Source organism: Oreochromis niloticus, linkage group LG17, assembly GCF_001858045.2.
Source record: "Oreochromis niloticus isolate F11D_XX linkage group LG17, O_niloticus_UMD_NMBU, whole genome shotgun sequence".
In the NCBI taxonomy this organism is placed as follows: domain Eukaryota; kingdom Metazoa; phylum Chordata; class Actinopteri; order Cichliformes; family Cichlidae; genus Oreochromis; species Oreochromis niloticus.
Window position 1 is genome coordinate 23588107 of NC_031981.2, and position 15606 is coordinate 23603712.

General features: G+C 40.4%; 1 protein-coding gene across 6 annotated transcripts in view; it reads right to left on the reverse strand.

Moving 5' to 3' along the window:
- Positions 1-15606, reverse strand: part of arhgap39 (Rho GTPase activating protein 39) — a 60489-nt gene that overhangs the window by 7836 nt on the left and 37047 nt on the right. For 5 of the 6 annotated variants that reach the window (XM_025899454.1, XM_025899455.1, XM_025899453.1 and 2 more), the window contains 8 exons: positions 15152-15316; positions 11815-12000; positions 10244-10457; positions 5461-5534; positions 4866-4904; positions 4185-4384; positions 3414-3505; positions 3088-3257 (listed from right to left, as the gene is read on the reverse strand). In XM_025899454.1, coding sequence (XP_025755239.1) covers positions 3088-3257; positions 3414-3505; positions 4185-4384; positions 4866-4904; positions 5461-5534; positions 10244-10457; positions 11815-12000; positions 15152-15316 — 1140 coding nt within the window. The remainder of the gene's footprint in view (positions 1-3087; positions 3258-3413; positions 3506-4184; positions 4385-4865; positions 4905-5460; positions 5535-10243; positions 10458-11814; positions 12001-15151; positions 15317-15606) is intronic. The other variant, XM_013273552.3, reaches the window with a different exon arrangement.

Here is a 15606-nt window from a genome sequence, read left to right on the forward strand (position 1 = left end):
AAAGTTTAGAGTACATTTTGGTCTATAAATTGATTCCATGACTTCTTTTTTAACTCCAACTGCTTATTTGTATGATGCTTTCATTTCAGAGTGCAATGAGACATTAAACTCCATAATTTTTCATTAAAAACTGGAAAAATTGGGGTGTTCTAAAACTTTTGACCAGTTGTGTATATGATCATATTTAAGACTGAAGCAATAATTAATGGTAGGACTTCTTTGAGCAGTCTTGTGGGAATGAGGTGTAAAAGACTCATTGATGGTTAGGAGGAAGTAATTACTGAAGTTAATTCAGAAAGATCAATAGGAGAAAGAGTCTAAATACATATCAATGGTACTGAAAGTAGCTGGACATAATGTTACATCTGTAAGATGGTTATGAATAATTTTTTATTTAATGCTTAAAATTTTATATCTCTGACTCTCTCACACCTGGAATCATCCGTCCCTCTTCTTCACCATTTGGTGTTTCTTTTTGGTTGAAAAGAAATACAAAACTCTCCATCCTGTATTTATTTCCCTGGTCTAAAAAAAATCACAATTTAAAAACAAATACCAGTTTCATCTGTTGTCTTCTGAACCAGATGGTTGGCTTGATGGTTTTGGATAACCATCTTCTCCAAACTGGACCTGCGTAATGCTGATCACTTGGTGAGAAAAAAGGAGGGGGACAAGTGGAACGCAGCATTCAACACTCACCTCGGACAATGTAAGTATCTGGTAATGACATTCAGTCTCACCAGCGTCCCTTCTGTGTTTAGGGGCTCTCGTCAACAGCATTCTCTGAGATTTCTTCACCTATCTCAATGACATCTGGATCTTCTCAGAGTCAGTCCAGGAACATGAACGCCTTGTCTGACAAGTGCTTCGACAACTTCTTGGGAACAAGCTCTACGTTAAAGGTGAGAAGTGGGAGTTCCACGCAGAACTTTTGTCATTGCTTGGTTTCATTGTGGAGAAAGGACAAATAAAGGCCGATCCAACAATAGAGGCAGTAGTTCTGCAGATTGGTACCCATCTTTACTTCTAAGAAACACTCTCTCTCTCTAAGGTGCTTTTATACCCATTCATAATACTGATGATTAACTTGATTACTTGCAAATATTCATCCTTTCTAGTATAACATACTTTTCAAACCTTTTGTTACCCCTGTGCCAACTTTCTTGAGGTGTGTTGCTGCCATTACATTCAAAATGAGCTAATATCTTTATTAAAAGTGTAAAAAGTGTCTAAGTTTGAACATTTGATATATTTTATATGTTCTATTGTGAATAAAATATGGGTTTATAAAATTTGCAAATCATTGCATTCTGTTTTTATTTATTTCACACAGCATCCAAATCTTTATGGAATTGGGGTTGAAGTATAAGTTGTGCTAACATGTCTCTATCCAGGTCATGGTAGTCTAAGGAGTCTAAGGAGCTTAGAAAGAAAGCAACTTCTTTAAATTACTTGAAGACGTTTCACCTCTCACGCTTCAGTTATAAAACAAAATGGTAGAAAGTCCCAGGTATTTAAATCCTAGTTAGGGTTTAAATATACGGACTACAGAAACCACCTGTGCTTTAACCTTAATCCGGACTGCTTCCCAAGAGTTTGCACCTTGAGTCTACAGTCAAGGGACAAGAGCTGAGGCAGATCTTATAGAGAGCACAGTAAGTAAGTATGAAGAGCACTCCAAAGTGAGATCAACCTGACCCTGCAGGAACTCACAACACTTCTGCCTTCCATCATTTTACAAGAGGTTTGTGGACAAGGCACAGTTGGCACAACACACGAAAGAGAAAGAAAGACAACTCCAGAAATTCCAAACACTCCAAACCAAAACTTACTACTTTCAATTAATGCCCAGACTATTTCGGTGAAAACAGGAAGACATCACAACCAAAGATAGCCAGCACAATTTATCAAGTTCAGCTTTACAAATCTGATAATTTTACCATCCAAAAACCTTTCTGTGCGCACAAATGTCTGTGCAGGTAACCATTTGTAAATCTTAGTTTACGCTTGTGGATCATATTGTACACAATTGCAACCATTTTGAGGCAAATTGTGTATAAATGATCAGTATTTATTCAGGTTTGGGCGTACATATTTTTAAAATAGTTTTATATGTGGTCAAATTGCTTTGTATTTGAGTCTGAATTGAAACACATGCTTGTGAGTCTTCAAAAGTTAAACACAAATCTCTGCACACATTTTTAAATCTTCATTTATGTTTGTGGACCATACTGTACACATTTGTAACCCTTTTTAAACATATTTCTCTTCTATCTGCCCAAATGAAAAGTGTAGGGGACGGACACATTTGCAGGACTATAAATCCCACTTCAGCTGTACATCTGGTAAACGGTAAACGGACTGGTTGTTATATGTCGCTTTACACAACTTGCCTCGTTCACCCATTCATACAAGCACTTTTTGCTATGATTGTTCTATCTAAGTGCTTTCTATCTACTATTCACACACATTCATACTCTGATGTATGCATCAGAGAGGAACTTGGGGTTAGTATCTTACCCAAGCATATTTGGCATTTTGACTGGAGCAGCCAGGGATTGAACCACCAACCTTACAATTAGCAGATGACCTGCTCTACCTCCTGAGCTAAAGTAAAAAGGTCAGTCTTGGGATGATGCAAAAGTTAAAATTTTGGATGGAGAAGACTGATGGTTTGACATAGAAGAAAAATAGTCCATATATGTCCACTGTGAATGACCACCTTTGAACACAGTGGGTGGTTTATGCCATCAGCTGTCTACAATTCAGTCTTGAGATCCCTTCCCAAGTGCCTAAACTCATGTTGCATGAGGTGATCTCAATAGGTCACATGACAGGGTGAGGCAAAGTCTCAAACTGGTTTCACTTGAAACCAGTGTAATGACCCATACCTTTTCACACACTGGCAGATGTGCATGATTAATAGTAAGTCAGGTTAAGGGACAGCCCCCACTAGGTTTAAATCCCTGGGATTTTCCACCATTTGGTTTTAGAAATTAAGAAGCCTCTTGGATGAGAGGTGAAGTCCACTCGCTTTCTTTCCAACTCCTTAGACAAGCTGTGCAAACCTGTGCATATTTGTGTTACCTGTAGGAATCGAATGAGATAGCAGAGCACCAGTTTGTTGATATGTGGCAGGCCCAGCACCACACCGACAGCTGCCTCTGGGTTGTCATAGTGACTGATACACTCCTCATAAAACTCGTGAGGGATAAGCGGTTCTTCGAGCTCCCTGTACCAGAGTTTCAGCAGAGAGGCTGCAGACACAGAAGAGGACACCAAGTGAGACTTCTAAGAAAGCACTTATTCAGGAATGAAAGTCATTTGAACATCTCATACTACTGCAGGCGGATCATATCTGGGCTGCAGAGACACAGTGTTCAGTAGCACTATCCAACAGTGTGTACATGTACCAGGAATGTGTGGGTCTTCCAGTCCTGTAGGGATTTTCCATTGATCCACTTGCAGCTTGAGGGCATTGACTTCATCTATGTCCCCTGGTACTCTGGAGATCAAATGTCACAGGATATTTACACTTACAGGCCCTCTTCTTACGCTACATAGTTGTTTTGCATAAAGAGTGTGAGAACCAGAAACACAAGGATGTACAAGAGCTTCATCTCAGACATGCAGAAAGCAGATACAACACACACAACCTGCTGACCACATAACTGCTCACAAAGACTTGTAGCAACTCTTATATAAACACAAATGTTTCTTCATCATTTTTGAAATGCATTAAAAATATGTTGAAAACTGACACATAACTGCTAGAAGATAAATCTGATATCAAAATATATGTATTAAAAAATTATATGTCATTAACCTGCCCAACTTTGCACTTTTTTCTTCAAGTTTTAAACTGACTGTTTGTCAACCCTGAAAATTTAATCTGGTTACCTTCTGTAATTAAGAAGTTTGAGGGCTGGCAAAAATAATGCAACATGACAAGCACCAAATTTTGACCAAGACTTATGCACTTTAAGAGCCTGTAACCAAGAAATTATTTATAGTAAGATTTTGCATGGTTCCACTCACTAATGACACATTAAATAGTCATTAAATGCTTCACAGAATTTAATGTCTGTAAAGCATTAATTTTATTTTGTTTCATTTTTTTCCCCTTTCACATCTGTTTTCATACTATCGACTATTTGGTCCCATTAGCTCCCTTCCTCACTCACCTGAAAATGCCCTCTGTTTGGTCTCCATTGAGACACAGAACCTCTTCAGAGAGGCGAGTCTGTACCCATGGCAATTGGCGGTCTGGATATCTCTCCTTCTGGAGTGCCATGACCTCCTCAAGGGAGGACCCGAACATGGAAGGGTTGAAGATGGCGTTCCTGGCATGCTTGATTTCCTCTATGCAGGGTTTCTGCACACCCTGAAAAAGTGTGACAGAAACGCACACACAGACACACACAGATAACTTACTGCAGGCCAGCTGAGGCAGAGCGGAGAGCATTTTGAGTACTAAAGGAATGTTCAAGAAAGTGTAATCAAGTATTAAGATGCCAGTGAAAAAATCCACAAATATAGTTAAACAGTACTTGAGCGATTATGGACTTTGGCGATCTCTACACGTCAACCATGGGAATATACTTTCTTCTCACATGAGTATACTTTCTAACTCTTGTCTGGATTATTTCCTAGTCAGCAGCTCACTGTTGAGTGACATTTCAAACACTGAAATACATCTTATACCTGTCAAGGATCATGCTCCCTTGTCTTTCATTCTAATACCTAAGTAGGTCATTCAGCCAAGTAAAAATTGGAAATTTAAAACATTATTGCTTATAAATGAAGATTTTATTAAATATTTTAAAAAACAGAGTGGGCTTTATATTTAGACTATAATGACCTGCCTGGCACATCAGTATGTTGTCTCTGGGAGGCAGGAAAAGCTGTGATGAGAGGAAAAATAAGTTCATTCTCATCTTATCAGAAAACAAATATATATTCACCACAGATGAGCTCATCTAAACACAAAATTGATCTGTTTCTTGATAACATAGCCCTTCCAAAATTATTAGCAATTAGGTTATAGCGATCGAGGGTATAAAATGTGTTGTTGATGTTTTACTTTTTCTCCAGCATTCACTAACCACCCTCTCTGAGGTAATGACATTAATAAACCTTCTCAAGAGCTTTAGATTATTCAATAAACTGGCTGAAATGTACAGTTCTTCCGATTAATTGCTCCTTCCATTTCTTCCTCGACCCCACTGCAATCTGGAAATATTAAATAGTCAGGTATTGTTTCTCCTAGGCTTGCAGATTTAACTACACTAAACTACATACTACGTATTTATGAGTATATTTATACTCATAAATATCATGTCTACATGTTCTTCTTTTGCAGGCTGCATCACTGAAATGAACCGGCTGCATTTGTGTCAATAAAGACTAGGTTGAAAAGGGGAAGTAAAAACATGTGGACAGACAGTCAGCGCTCCGTACCTTCTTGGCTCCAGTGAGTGCAGCTTTTGTCAGTTTCCTGTAGCAGTATTTAGCATAACTGCTAATGGCCACACCTTGAGCAACAGAAAAAGACAACATATTAACAACATTAGGAGACTGTTTCGGTTGTCTTAAATTGATTCATTAGCACGACAACAACTCAAACATTCTTCCAATCTGTGGAGATCCTGCATCTCACCATGTCAATCACTGGTGTTGGATTACCATTTTGTAGATTTGATTATGGCGCTTTTGCCATGGCACAGAATATAGAGCAAAATACTGTTTTTCCAGGCTAAATGAAGATCTTCTAAATAAGTGAGACACCATTTCCTCTCCAGTTTAGAGTTATCTGCTTTAGGGTGTGAGTTTGAGAGTTATACCAGGGAGTCAAGCACTTTTGATTTGAGGCTGTCTTTTTCAGATGAGCCACAGTATCCAGAGTCGCATGTAGTGAAAATGTAAAGCTATTAGCAGGATAATCAACCTCTATGGGAGTAGAGTTCAGGTGCTGCTTTGCACTGTGTTAGCACATGGCAACGAAAATGATAACAGTAGAGGAATCATATCCTTAATCTTAGTTACAACACTTTCAGACAGACATCTACTGTGATGAAATGTCTTCACCACTTCTATAGCCATGACACCAGTTTTCCCATGCTTCACTCGTGTACGTTCATTTGAAGAGGAAAAAACTTCCACAGGGACTCTGATGCGAAAAGATACAAACTCAAATTTATTCCACAACTACGGTAGGAAAACCATGTGGCTCTGTCCTTCCCTGCTGCAGCGTCTTACCTCTGCTATACTAACTTTTATTTCCCCCCCCGCACCACGTGCACTCATTTGCATAAATCCATGATGCAGAGTTTTAAACTATAAACCTAGCCTTTAAACCAGCCAACACAAATGCAATAAAATAACTTTCATTAACCATGAATTTACTTATTAAATTACCAATTACACAAAATAAGTTTGATAGCAAATATAAATACTGAAATATATGTACTATATTAACTTGGCTCCCACACCACTGCTGTGTAATTCATTATTGTAAATTTAAAAGTTTTTAGGAAATTATCAGAAAAAAGAGGAAGGTTAAGAAAGATCCTTTATTCCGACCATAGCACACGGACTTGAATGAATAAAAGGATTCAAAGGGTTTGCATAGCAAGTGGCTGTAGACAAACTGCCACATGATGATGGGACATTATGGTATATAACTCATGCAGAGGCTAGATCTCACTAGCTCTTTGACAAAAGTTGCGACCAGAGCAACATTATTGAAGCACTGTTGAATCATCTGGACTGAGAACAAAACAAAAGGCAGTGTACATCCAAAGAGGAGCTTTAGAATATCCTTAAAGCATCCTGCAGGACAATTTATGAACAATACTAATAGAGATTAGAAGCATGCTTGACTAAATGAGTTCAGGTTGTGTTGCAGAATAAAGGTGGTTATACCAAATTATTCACTTTCATACTTGTTAGAATTTTACATATTCAGTTTTAGGCTTGTACACTGTATTTCCTTGGATACTTGGTAAACATTATGGAAACCATTTGTGGATATAGAAATGTAAAAACACAATGACCACTTAATTCAACTCAATTTTATTTCTGTAGCTCTAAATCAAAAAACAGTCGGCCCAAGTCACTCTGTACTGTTCATGGGGCCCAGCTGGACGCATCCCAAAGAGACGACATGGGCCCAACATCCCGTAGGCCTGCCACTCACAGGGGGCATCCAAGAGTGGAGGCCTTGGCGGACCAATCCCCTCCTATCGAGGCTGGTGATCGAGACATGGAACGTCACCTCTCTGGTGGGGATGGACCCTGAGCTAGTGCATGAGGTTGAGAGATACCGGGTAGATGTAGTCAGGCTCACCTCATTGAATGTCTTGGGCTCTGGAACAAGGCTCCTTGAGAACGGCTTGACTCCTGAAGGCTCTGGATGTTGTAGGAATGTCTTGTTTGACACTCCTTTGTGACATTGTGTGGAGATCTGGGGTGGTGTCACTGGATTTGCAGACTGGGATGGTGATTGTCATCTTTACGAAAGGGGATTGGAGGGTGTGCTTCAACTATGCCAGGGTATTGGAAAGGACAATTTGTCTGCTAGAAAAACCCCAGATCCAGGACAACAATGCAGCTTTCATCCTAGTAGTGGAACCATGGGCTAGCTCTTTATCCTCTCAAGGATATTACAGCGTGAATATATGTGGAAGTTTGTCCAACCAGTCTACGTGTGCTTTGTGGACTTGAAGAAGGCATTTAACCACATCTCTAATTTACAGTGGGTGTTGGACTCCACCAAGACTGCTCTTTGTCACTTTTGTTCACAAAATGTATGGACAGTATTTCTAGGTATAAGCAAGTAGCGGCCTCAGAATCTCATCTCTGCTTTTTGTGGATGACATGGATGACTCCTTTTTAATGTATATGTCAAAGTCAGCAGAGAGGTATTAAATCACCACTTGGTACTTGTTTTAGTCACACATCTTCACCAAATATAAAATCATTCTTATAGTATTTAATTATTTCTTTGGATTGTGAGTCATGTTTGTTGGAACTATCTGGTGATAGAATCTCCTCCAATAACAATAGAATAGAATAGAATAGAATAGAATAGAATAGACATTTATTGTCATTGTACATGTACACGAAATTGTGGGTGCTTCACACCAAGTGTGCTAGAATAAAATATAAAAGTAGACAGCAGGAATAAATAACACCTGAAGGTGGAGACAGATTCCACCTGTTCTCCATTTACATTGACAGGGGAATGGACCTGTCACTGCCTCCTGAAGTCCATTATGAGTTCTTTTGTTTTAAGGACATTCAGCTTCAGGTTGTTTTCTGAACACCAGTGGGACAAATTCTCTCGCTCCGCCCTGTACGCTGTCTCATCTCCAGTTAGGAAATCCTGTGATCCAGGAGCAGGTGGCAGGGGGGATGTTGAGGTGGTCCAGTTTGTTGGTAAGGATGTCTGGAATGATGGTGCTCAATGCTGAGCTGTAGTCCATGAAGAACATCCTCACGTAGCTCTTCCTGTCATCCTCCATGGACTGATTTGGTCTGTAAACAAACTGGTAGAGATCGAGATAGGGCAGTAGGCAGCCTCTGATGTGCTGACAGACTATCCGCCTCAAACACTGGTGAGGGCTTGAATGCCTCTTCACACCTGGCGGGAGTTGTTGTCAGTGAGGAAGCCCTCTATACTCCTCCTGCAGGCCTTCTTCGGCCCGTTTGATGCTCCTCCTCAGGTTGTCCCTGGCAGTGCTGTACAGAGAACTGTCCCTCAGCATGAAGGCTGAGTTACGAGTTACCCTGTCTCCACCTTAGGAGGTGGAGACAGGGAAGAGAGATGGTCAGATTGTCCTAGGTGTGGGAGGGGTGTCGGATTGTAGGCCCACTTGATGTTATTCTACACATGGTCCAGAGTCCTGTCCCCTCTGCTCATGTACACTTAACATGTTGGTGGAATTTGGGGAGTACTGATTTTAAATATGTCTTATTAACGTCCCCAGCAACAATATTGCCTTTTTTTATGTTTTTCCATCTGCCCCATAAACCAGCTCCCTTTTGTTAAATTCAGTTCTGCCTGTGTTGTCTGCATTTGGTCCTCCCTTAAAACACACGCCAGTGATCGTGACACCATTAGCTTGCGAGGTAGATAGAAGCGTCTCCACTGGCTGGACATGGCCTCTAAGTACGGTTAGGAGTGACTGTCTATAATTCTACTGTTGGCATCAGTTCTGAAGGACATAAGGACAGAACGCTCCGCCCCTTCCCTTACCAGATTCACTCCTGTCCTGGCGGTGTAGATTCCGGACCGGTAACTCCACTGAGGCACTGGATTCAGTTACAATCTTAGACAACACTCCCAGACAAAGCAGTTGTAGTAAATCTCTGATTGTAGCTCCTCCGTTGTGTTTGCGAGGGATGCATTGGGGAGGAAGATTAATGAAAGTGGGGGTTCATGTTGTTGTTTTCGCAGCTGGACGCGATAGCCAGCTCTGCATCCCCGCTGTTTTTTTCATCTTCTCGCTTGCTGTTCCTGACAACAACCCACGAAAAACCCGATGGTCTTGTAATCGCGGGTGGGATACTTTGGTTCCAATCTAAAGTTAAGTCGGAACCTAGGTTGAGGCCAATGCCAGTTCTTAACAAGTGAAAGTGATCAGTGCTTTGCAGGAAGACGCAACAAAAAGGCATAAAGGAGTATGAGTAAAAGCAGTTGATTCGTGTAGTAAAATAGCTACCCCTGAGTAGGTTTTTTTTTATATCTGAGAATCAGTTTACGATAAATGTAAACAATGTAAGCTTTAAGTTTATTTATGTGGCGGGTGCTTTGAGTCTCTGTGGTTCCAATACCACAGATATTCCAAGTTACAAAACTTGGCAATATCATTATGAGAGATTGCAAATTATCTTATTTATAAAGTAGTGTAGAAAGAAAAATGTTTGTGCATGTGTGAATATATGTGTTTGTGTCTTGCGCCTGTATGTTCAGGGGATATAAATTAAAAATGTACGGAATAAGAGAAGTTCATAAAAATCAAAAAGACAAGGAAAGACGAATGCTTTGTCAATATCCATTTGCACCATGAAGTGCTGTCCTGTCAATTTTTAAGCATTTGGCTAAATAAGAGTAGAGAGTGTAAATTATCCCAGTCTTTCTGTCAACAGCCACTTCAATAAAATACCATCAAAGTGACTTGGTTCCAGTCAGATCATGTGTCACTGGTACTAAATAGCAGTGTTTGTGTTGCACCCTCACCTTTGGTGTCATTCAGAGGGTCCATGTGTCGATAAATATAGCCCTCCAGGTAAGTGTGGAAACGGGGTGTTGGGGGGAAGAAAGCTAGACAGATGGCCATCAATTCCCAGCCTCGCTCTAGGCTGTCGTAGCGGAAGTTCTCTGTAGTTTGACGACACAGCTGGATGTAGAGCTCATCACGCAAACCCTGATTACTCCACCCACGCACCACAACCTGACAGACAGGCAGAGAACCATGTAACTTTAAAAATTTGAGGTCATTTTAACTTTTCTGTTCAACTGATTTACCTCAATTCTACAAAAATTGGAATGGTGCGTAAAATGTATATGAAAACACAATGCAATGATTTGCAGCTGTCACAAACCTGTATTTTATGCACAATAGAACTGGAGTTGAGTGTTCCATAGGCAGGATGCAGGATTTTGAACTGAATGTTAATAACAAGCCAGATGGTCTCTCTCCTATTTAATGCAGGAGAATTTCAAACGTTGATTCATGTGACCACAGAACAGTCTTCTACTTAGCCCAGTCCATTTTAAAAGGACCCTTAGCCCAGAGAACATCATATCACATCTTCTTTGCATGATAAACCTTTAACCTGCATTTGTGAATATCGCAGGAATGTTCACAGACAATGATTTCTCAAAGTGTTTCTGAGCCTGTGCAGTCATTTCCATGAGAGAATAATGACTGTTTTCAATATAGTGCCACCAGAGGGCATAAATAACACAGGGATCTAATACTGCTTTTTCAACTTCATATTTTCTGAATCTTTTGATGATCTTATGTTCTGTAGATAATGAAATATTCAAGTTTTTTTTAACTCAATTTTACATTGAGGAACATTATTGTGTCTCTTTTCATAGTCTTTTTAAACCAAGTTGTGTTACTGACCTGTTGACAATTAACCAAATTAGCTAATATTTTAATGAAATAGTAAAACGTCTCACTTTAAACAATTTCCTAAAATACTGTGCAAAAGTCACGATCCACCCCTCATTTCTTTTTATGTTGGTAGGAAAATGGGAAATGGAACAGTGATCTATTGAACTCTATAAAACATGGAAATACAGTATAAGGTAAAGGGTACGAACAGAGTTTGTAAACTTGAAATGAGCTTGAAAGTCAATATTTGGCATGACCGCCTTTATTGTTCAACAGCCTGAACTGTCTTGAGGAAGGCAAATTAATTTCTTTAAGCAGTCTTCAAGACAAGTTCTCGGTTTTCTTGTAAAACGTCCCATAGCTATTCTTTCTTTGGCTGACTTGATCTATTCTATGATTCTGATGATGATTAAAACTAAAATTTGATCCTTTATTCCATTAAAAGTCTGAATGTGTCAGGTCACTGGATAATATTTTTCATATTATCCTTATTTAGTGTAGATAGGGTTGTTGGCCTTCCAGTTCTTCTTTTGGCCTATATTTGGCCAGTTTACTCATTTTTTTAAACAGCACAGTGGCTGTGTGCACACTGTACCAAACCTCTGGACTAAGTGTCAGTTTTCTAGTGAAGGTGCTGAAAGAAAATTATTTATAAGGACATAATGAGAAAGTTAGAAAAACTCACTTCCAGAGCCACAGAAAGGGGGTCGGCCTTGGAGCGACGGTCTCCCATGTAGGTCTGGATGAGTTTAAAGATCTCGACTGCCTCCTTTTTCACGCTGCGGTCTGAAGTCACAATCATGGGCTTCTTGATAGGCTCACTGCTCCAGGCCAACATGTTGGCAATAGAGACCTTTCTTCTAAAAAGACCCTGAGGAAAGAAATAAGGGATTGAGAGAAATATAAAGTTGTTTAAGTGACACAGAAACAGATGCTGAGAGTGCAACTGACATTTTAATTGTCTTAGCAGAGGATTTTGGCTGCCATTCCCTGAGCATCTTCCTGAAGTCTCTTCTAGTTAAAAGGATTTCTTCTGCACTACTGTCACCAAATACTTGTTAATGAGGATCATCTTGGATTCATATTTTAAGGTCTTTTTTTTTTTTTACAGTATAAAGCCATTGAAGAACCTGTTGCTATGAACTGACATTGTATAAATTAAAATGTAATTTAATTTAATTATAGTTGTACATTTTCCCTTTTTTGTTGAAATTATTACATATTCATAGCCCTAAAAGGCTACGAGATATTTTTAAGTTAAGTGAAAGGTAAAGATTATCAGTTTGGATATGATATGATATGCGTTCATCACTCTTTCACTATATTTTGGCAACAGCTGCACCAAGTGTATAAAGTACTGACAGTCCAAAGCTGAATATGCCTCTACTGAATATAGCAAGAAAGGTTGACCTTTGAGAAATTAGCATGTACTTTACATAACTACAGGCGTTTCATCAAGATATTGCTACCATTCACAAACACATTAAATCCATCTGGGTTAGACCTTCTAATTAACAACCTGGAAGCAAGCTTTAACCATCTGGGGAACAGATGGTTAAAACAGAAACAGATTGAAATCAAAATGACCGTGCAGTTTCTGGAGAAACTGCAGGGGGATTGTTGTTACTGTCTGTTTCATTGTCCATTGTAGCAACTTACAGGTTGCATTGATTATTAGGTATACTAATTTAGCAAAAGCGGGGCTCAGGAAGGAACCGGCAGAAACACCAGAGGGTCCCAGTCCCTGGTAGACAGAGTTGTCACTCAAGACTGTAAGACCAGACTGACCAACCAGTGCACCGCCCAAAAACATTTAACTCAGTGGCTTACACATGGATCCTGGAATGCCTTTGACATCAACATGACCTCAAGAGCCTTCATCAGTAATTTGATGGGGATGTGGCAAAAAACACTTGAGGTCAAATTCAACCCAAATACACAAGTCACCATCAAATGCAGGATCTACCGAGGATCTACCCTGTACCCACTGCTGTTCTGCATAGGCCTGAACCCCTTCAGTGAGATGATTAACAAGACTGGCTTCTGATACCAGCAACTTCAAGCTATATGCCAGGAGTTCTTGAGACATCGATTCACTGACCCACACCACTGGGATCTACAGCAGTGACATTGGAATGTCATTCAGACTGGAGAAGTGCAGTTGATAGTAACACAGTGGGATAACAAGCTGGTCAAAGGAGGAGACAGAAGCTGCTGAGATCAAGACAACAAAGGTCCTTCGCTGTTCCTAGGACTGCGCTCTTCTGGACAAGGATCTCCAATATTGTTCCTAGAGCCACTCGCCTAGCTTGGGAGTCACCGCACCTAGTGCTCCAATTACCACTCGGAGGTACAGGTACCACTGTTACCTTCACCCTCCACATCTTCTCCAGTTCTTCTCTGAGCCCCTGGTACTTCTCAAGCTTTTTGCTTTCTTTCTTCCTGATGTTACCGTCATTCAGTATCGCTACATCTATCACTATGGCCGTCTTCTTCTGCTTGCTAATCCACCACTATGTCTGGCTGGTTAGCCACCACCATTTTATCTGTCTGTATCTGGAAGTCCCGCAGGATCTTAGCTCGGTCATTCTCCACCACCTCCCATTTTGACCTCGGGACTTCCAGGCCATACTCGGCACAGATGTTTCAGTATACTATGCCAGCCACTTGGTTATGGCGTTCCATGTATGCCCAGCTAGTATCTTGCACCCTGCTGTTAAGTGCTGGATTGTCTCAGGGGCATCTTTATACAACCTGCACCTGTGTGATAGACCCCAGCCTCTATGGATCTTGTGCTCAGAGCTTGTTCCTGTGCTGCCATGATTAGTGCCTCTGTGCTGTCTTTCAGTCCAGCTTTTTCCAGCCACTGGTAGGACCTCTGGATGTCAGCCACTGCCTCTATCTGCCGGTGGTACATACCATGCAGGGGTCTATCTTTTCATGTTGGTTCCTCCTCTTCTTTCTTGGGTTTCTGCTGCCTGGGCATAGGCGTTCTTACCTACAGATAGGATCTTATTCTTACCATTCAGCTGACTTCTTAGAAGTTGCCTGAACCTTCTGCAGGTAATTGGTGGTTGCAGCTTTCCTTACAACCTCTTCATGGGTCCCATTTGCCTGTGGGGTTCCCAGGTACTTGAAGGTGTCCTCAGTGTCTGCAAAGTTGCCTTCTGTTAGTTCGATCAATTCTGACTAGCTTCCCTTTCTATGTTACCATCCAACTACACTTTCCAGTCCAAACTACATTCCGATATCCTTGATCCCGGTAGTGTGGATCAGTGAATCAATGTCTTGTTCACTGGTTTGATTGCTCCGTTCCGTAGTCGGTATCCGTAGCCATTCTTGTCAATGATCTCACTGAGGGGGCTCAGGCTTATACAGAACAGCAGTGGGGACAGTGCATCTCCTTGGTAGATCCAGCACTTGATGGCAACCTGTGCTATGGGCTTGAAGATGGCTTCTAGTGTTGTATGTCACATATTGAGTTCCTGATGAAGGCTCTCAGGGTCCTGTTGATCTTGTACAATTCTGGGCATTCCAGGATCCAGATGTTGGCATCGAGTCATAGGCCTTCTTGTAGTCAATCCAGGCTGTGCACAGTTTGGTCTGCCTAGTCTTGCAGTCTCAGGCCACTGCTCTGTTTACCAGTACTCCTTCACTCCTTTGGTATTCCTCCCAATTCCTTTCTGTGCCTTGTTCGGGTATCAAAAAATCCATAGGTTGCACATCCTCTTCAAGTAACCCCTTAATTAATGCAATGCTGTTATTACAGTCTTACTATAATGTTAATTGACTGTTAATTCATTTGTTTCACATGTATAGAAATTCATTAATTAAAAGCATGAACTAGATAATGTTAAATAGTCAGATAACTGTAAAAATGAAATGAACTTGTCCTTTAGAGATCTTGAAAACAGACCATTAGAGTAAAGTATAGGATACATAAAGCGTTTTTATACAGTAGAGATATCAGGTTCAGAATCACTAAAAGGAAACAGGCTTGTGTTTTATATTTTTGTGAATACCTGTGTGTGTTTATTGAAGTGCTTGGATGCCCAGTTCTCAATGTCGGTCTCCGAGGACGGCTTCCTCAGGGAGAACTCTGGGAAAATGCCACAGCTGGCGCTAGGCATCATATTCCTTGCATTTCGACTGGCTTCAAATTGGGCACAAGCTCCAAGGTCCTCTGACTTAAAGTTGGACAAACAGAGAGGGAGGGAGGAAACAGACAATTAATCTTGTGCCGCTGCTGCAAAACATTTATAAAGTTTCTTTAGCACTTATTAACACTCAGGTAGCGAATTCAAGACTGACATTTTAATTTGTCAATGTTGACAAGGTTATTTCAGAGCAAAGTCTAGTCATTCTTTGAACAGCTTTGAACAAAAGAAAGATATTCAAAGGCATCATAGCTGTAAGAACCACTATGATTATATTATGTTTGTTTGCATATCATTTAAAAAAAATTACATGGGTTTGG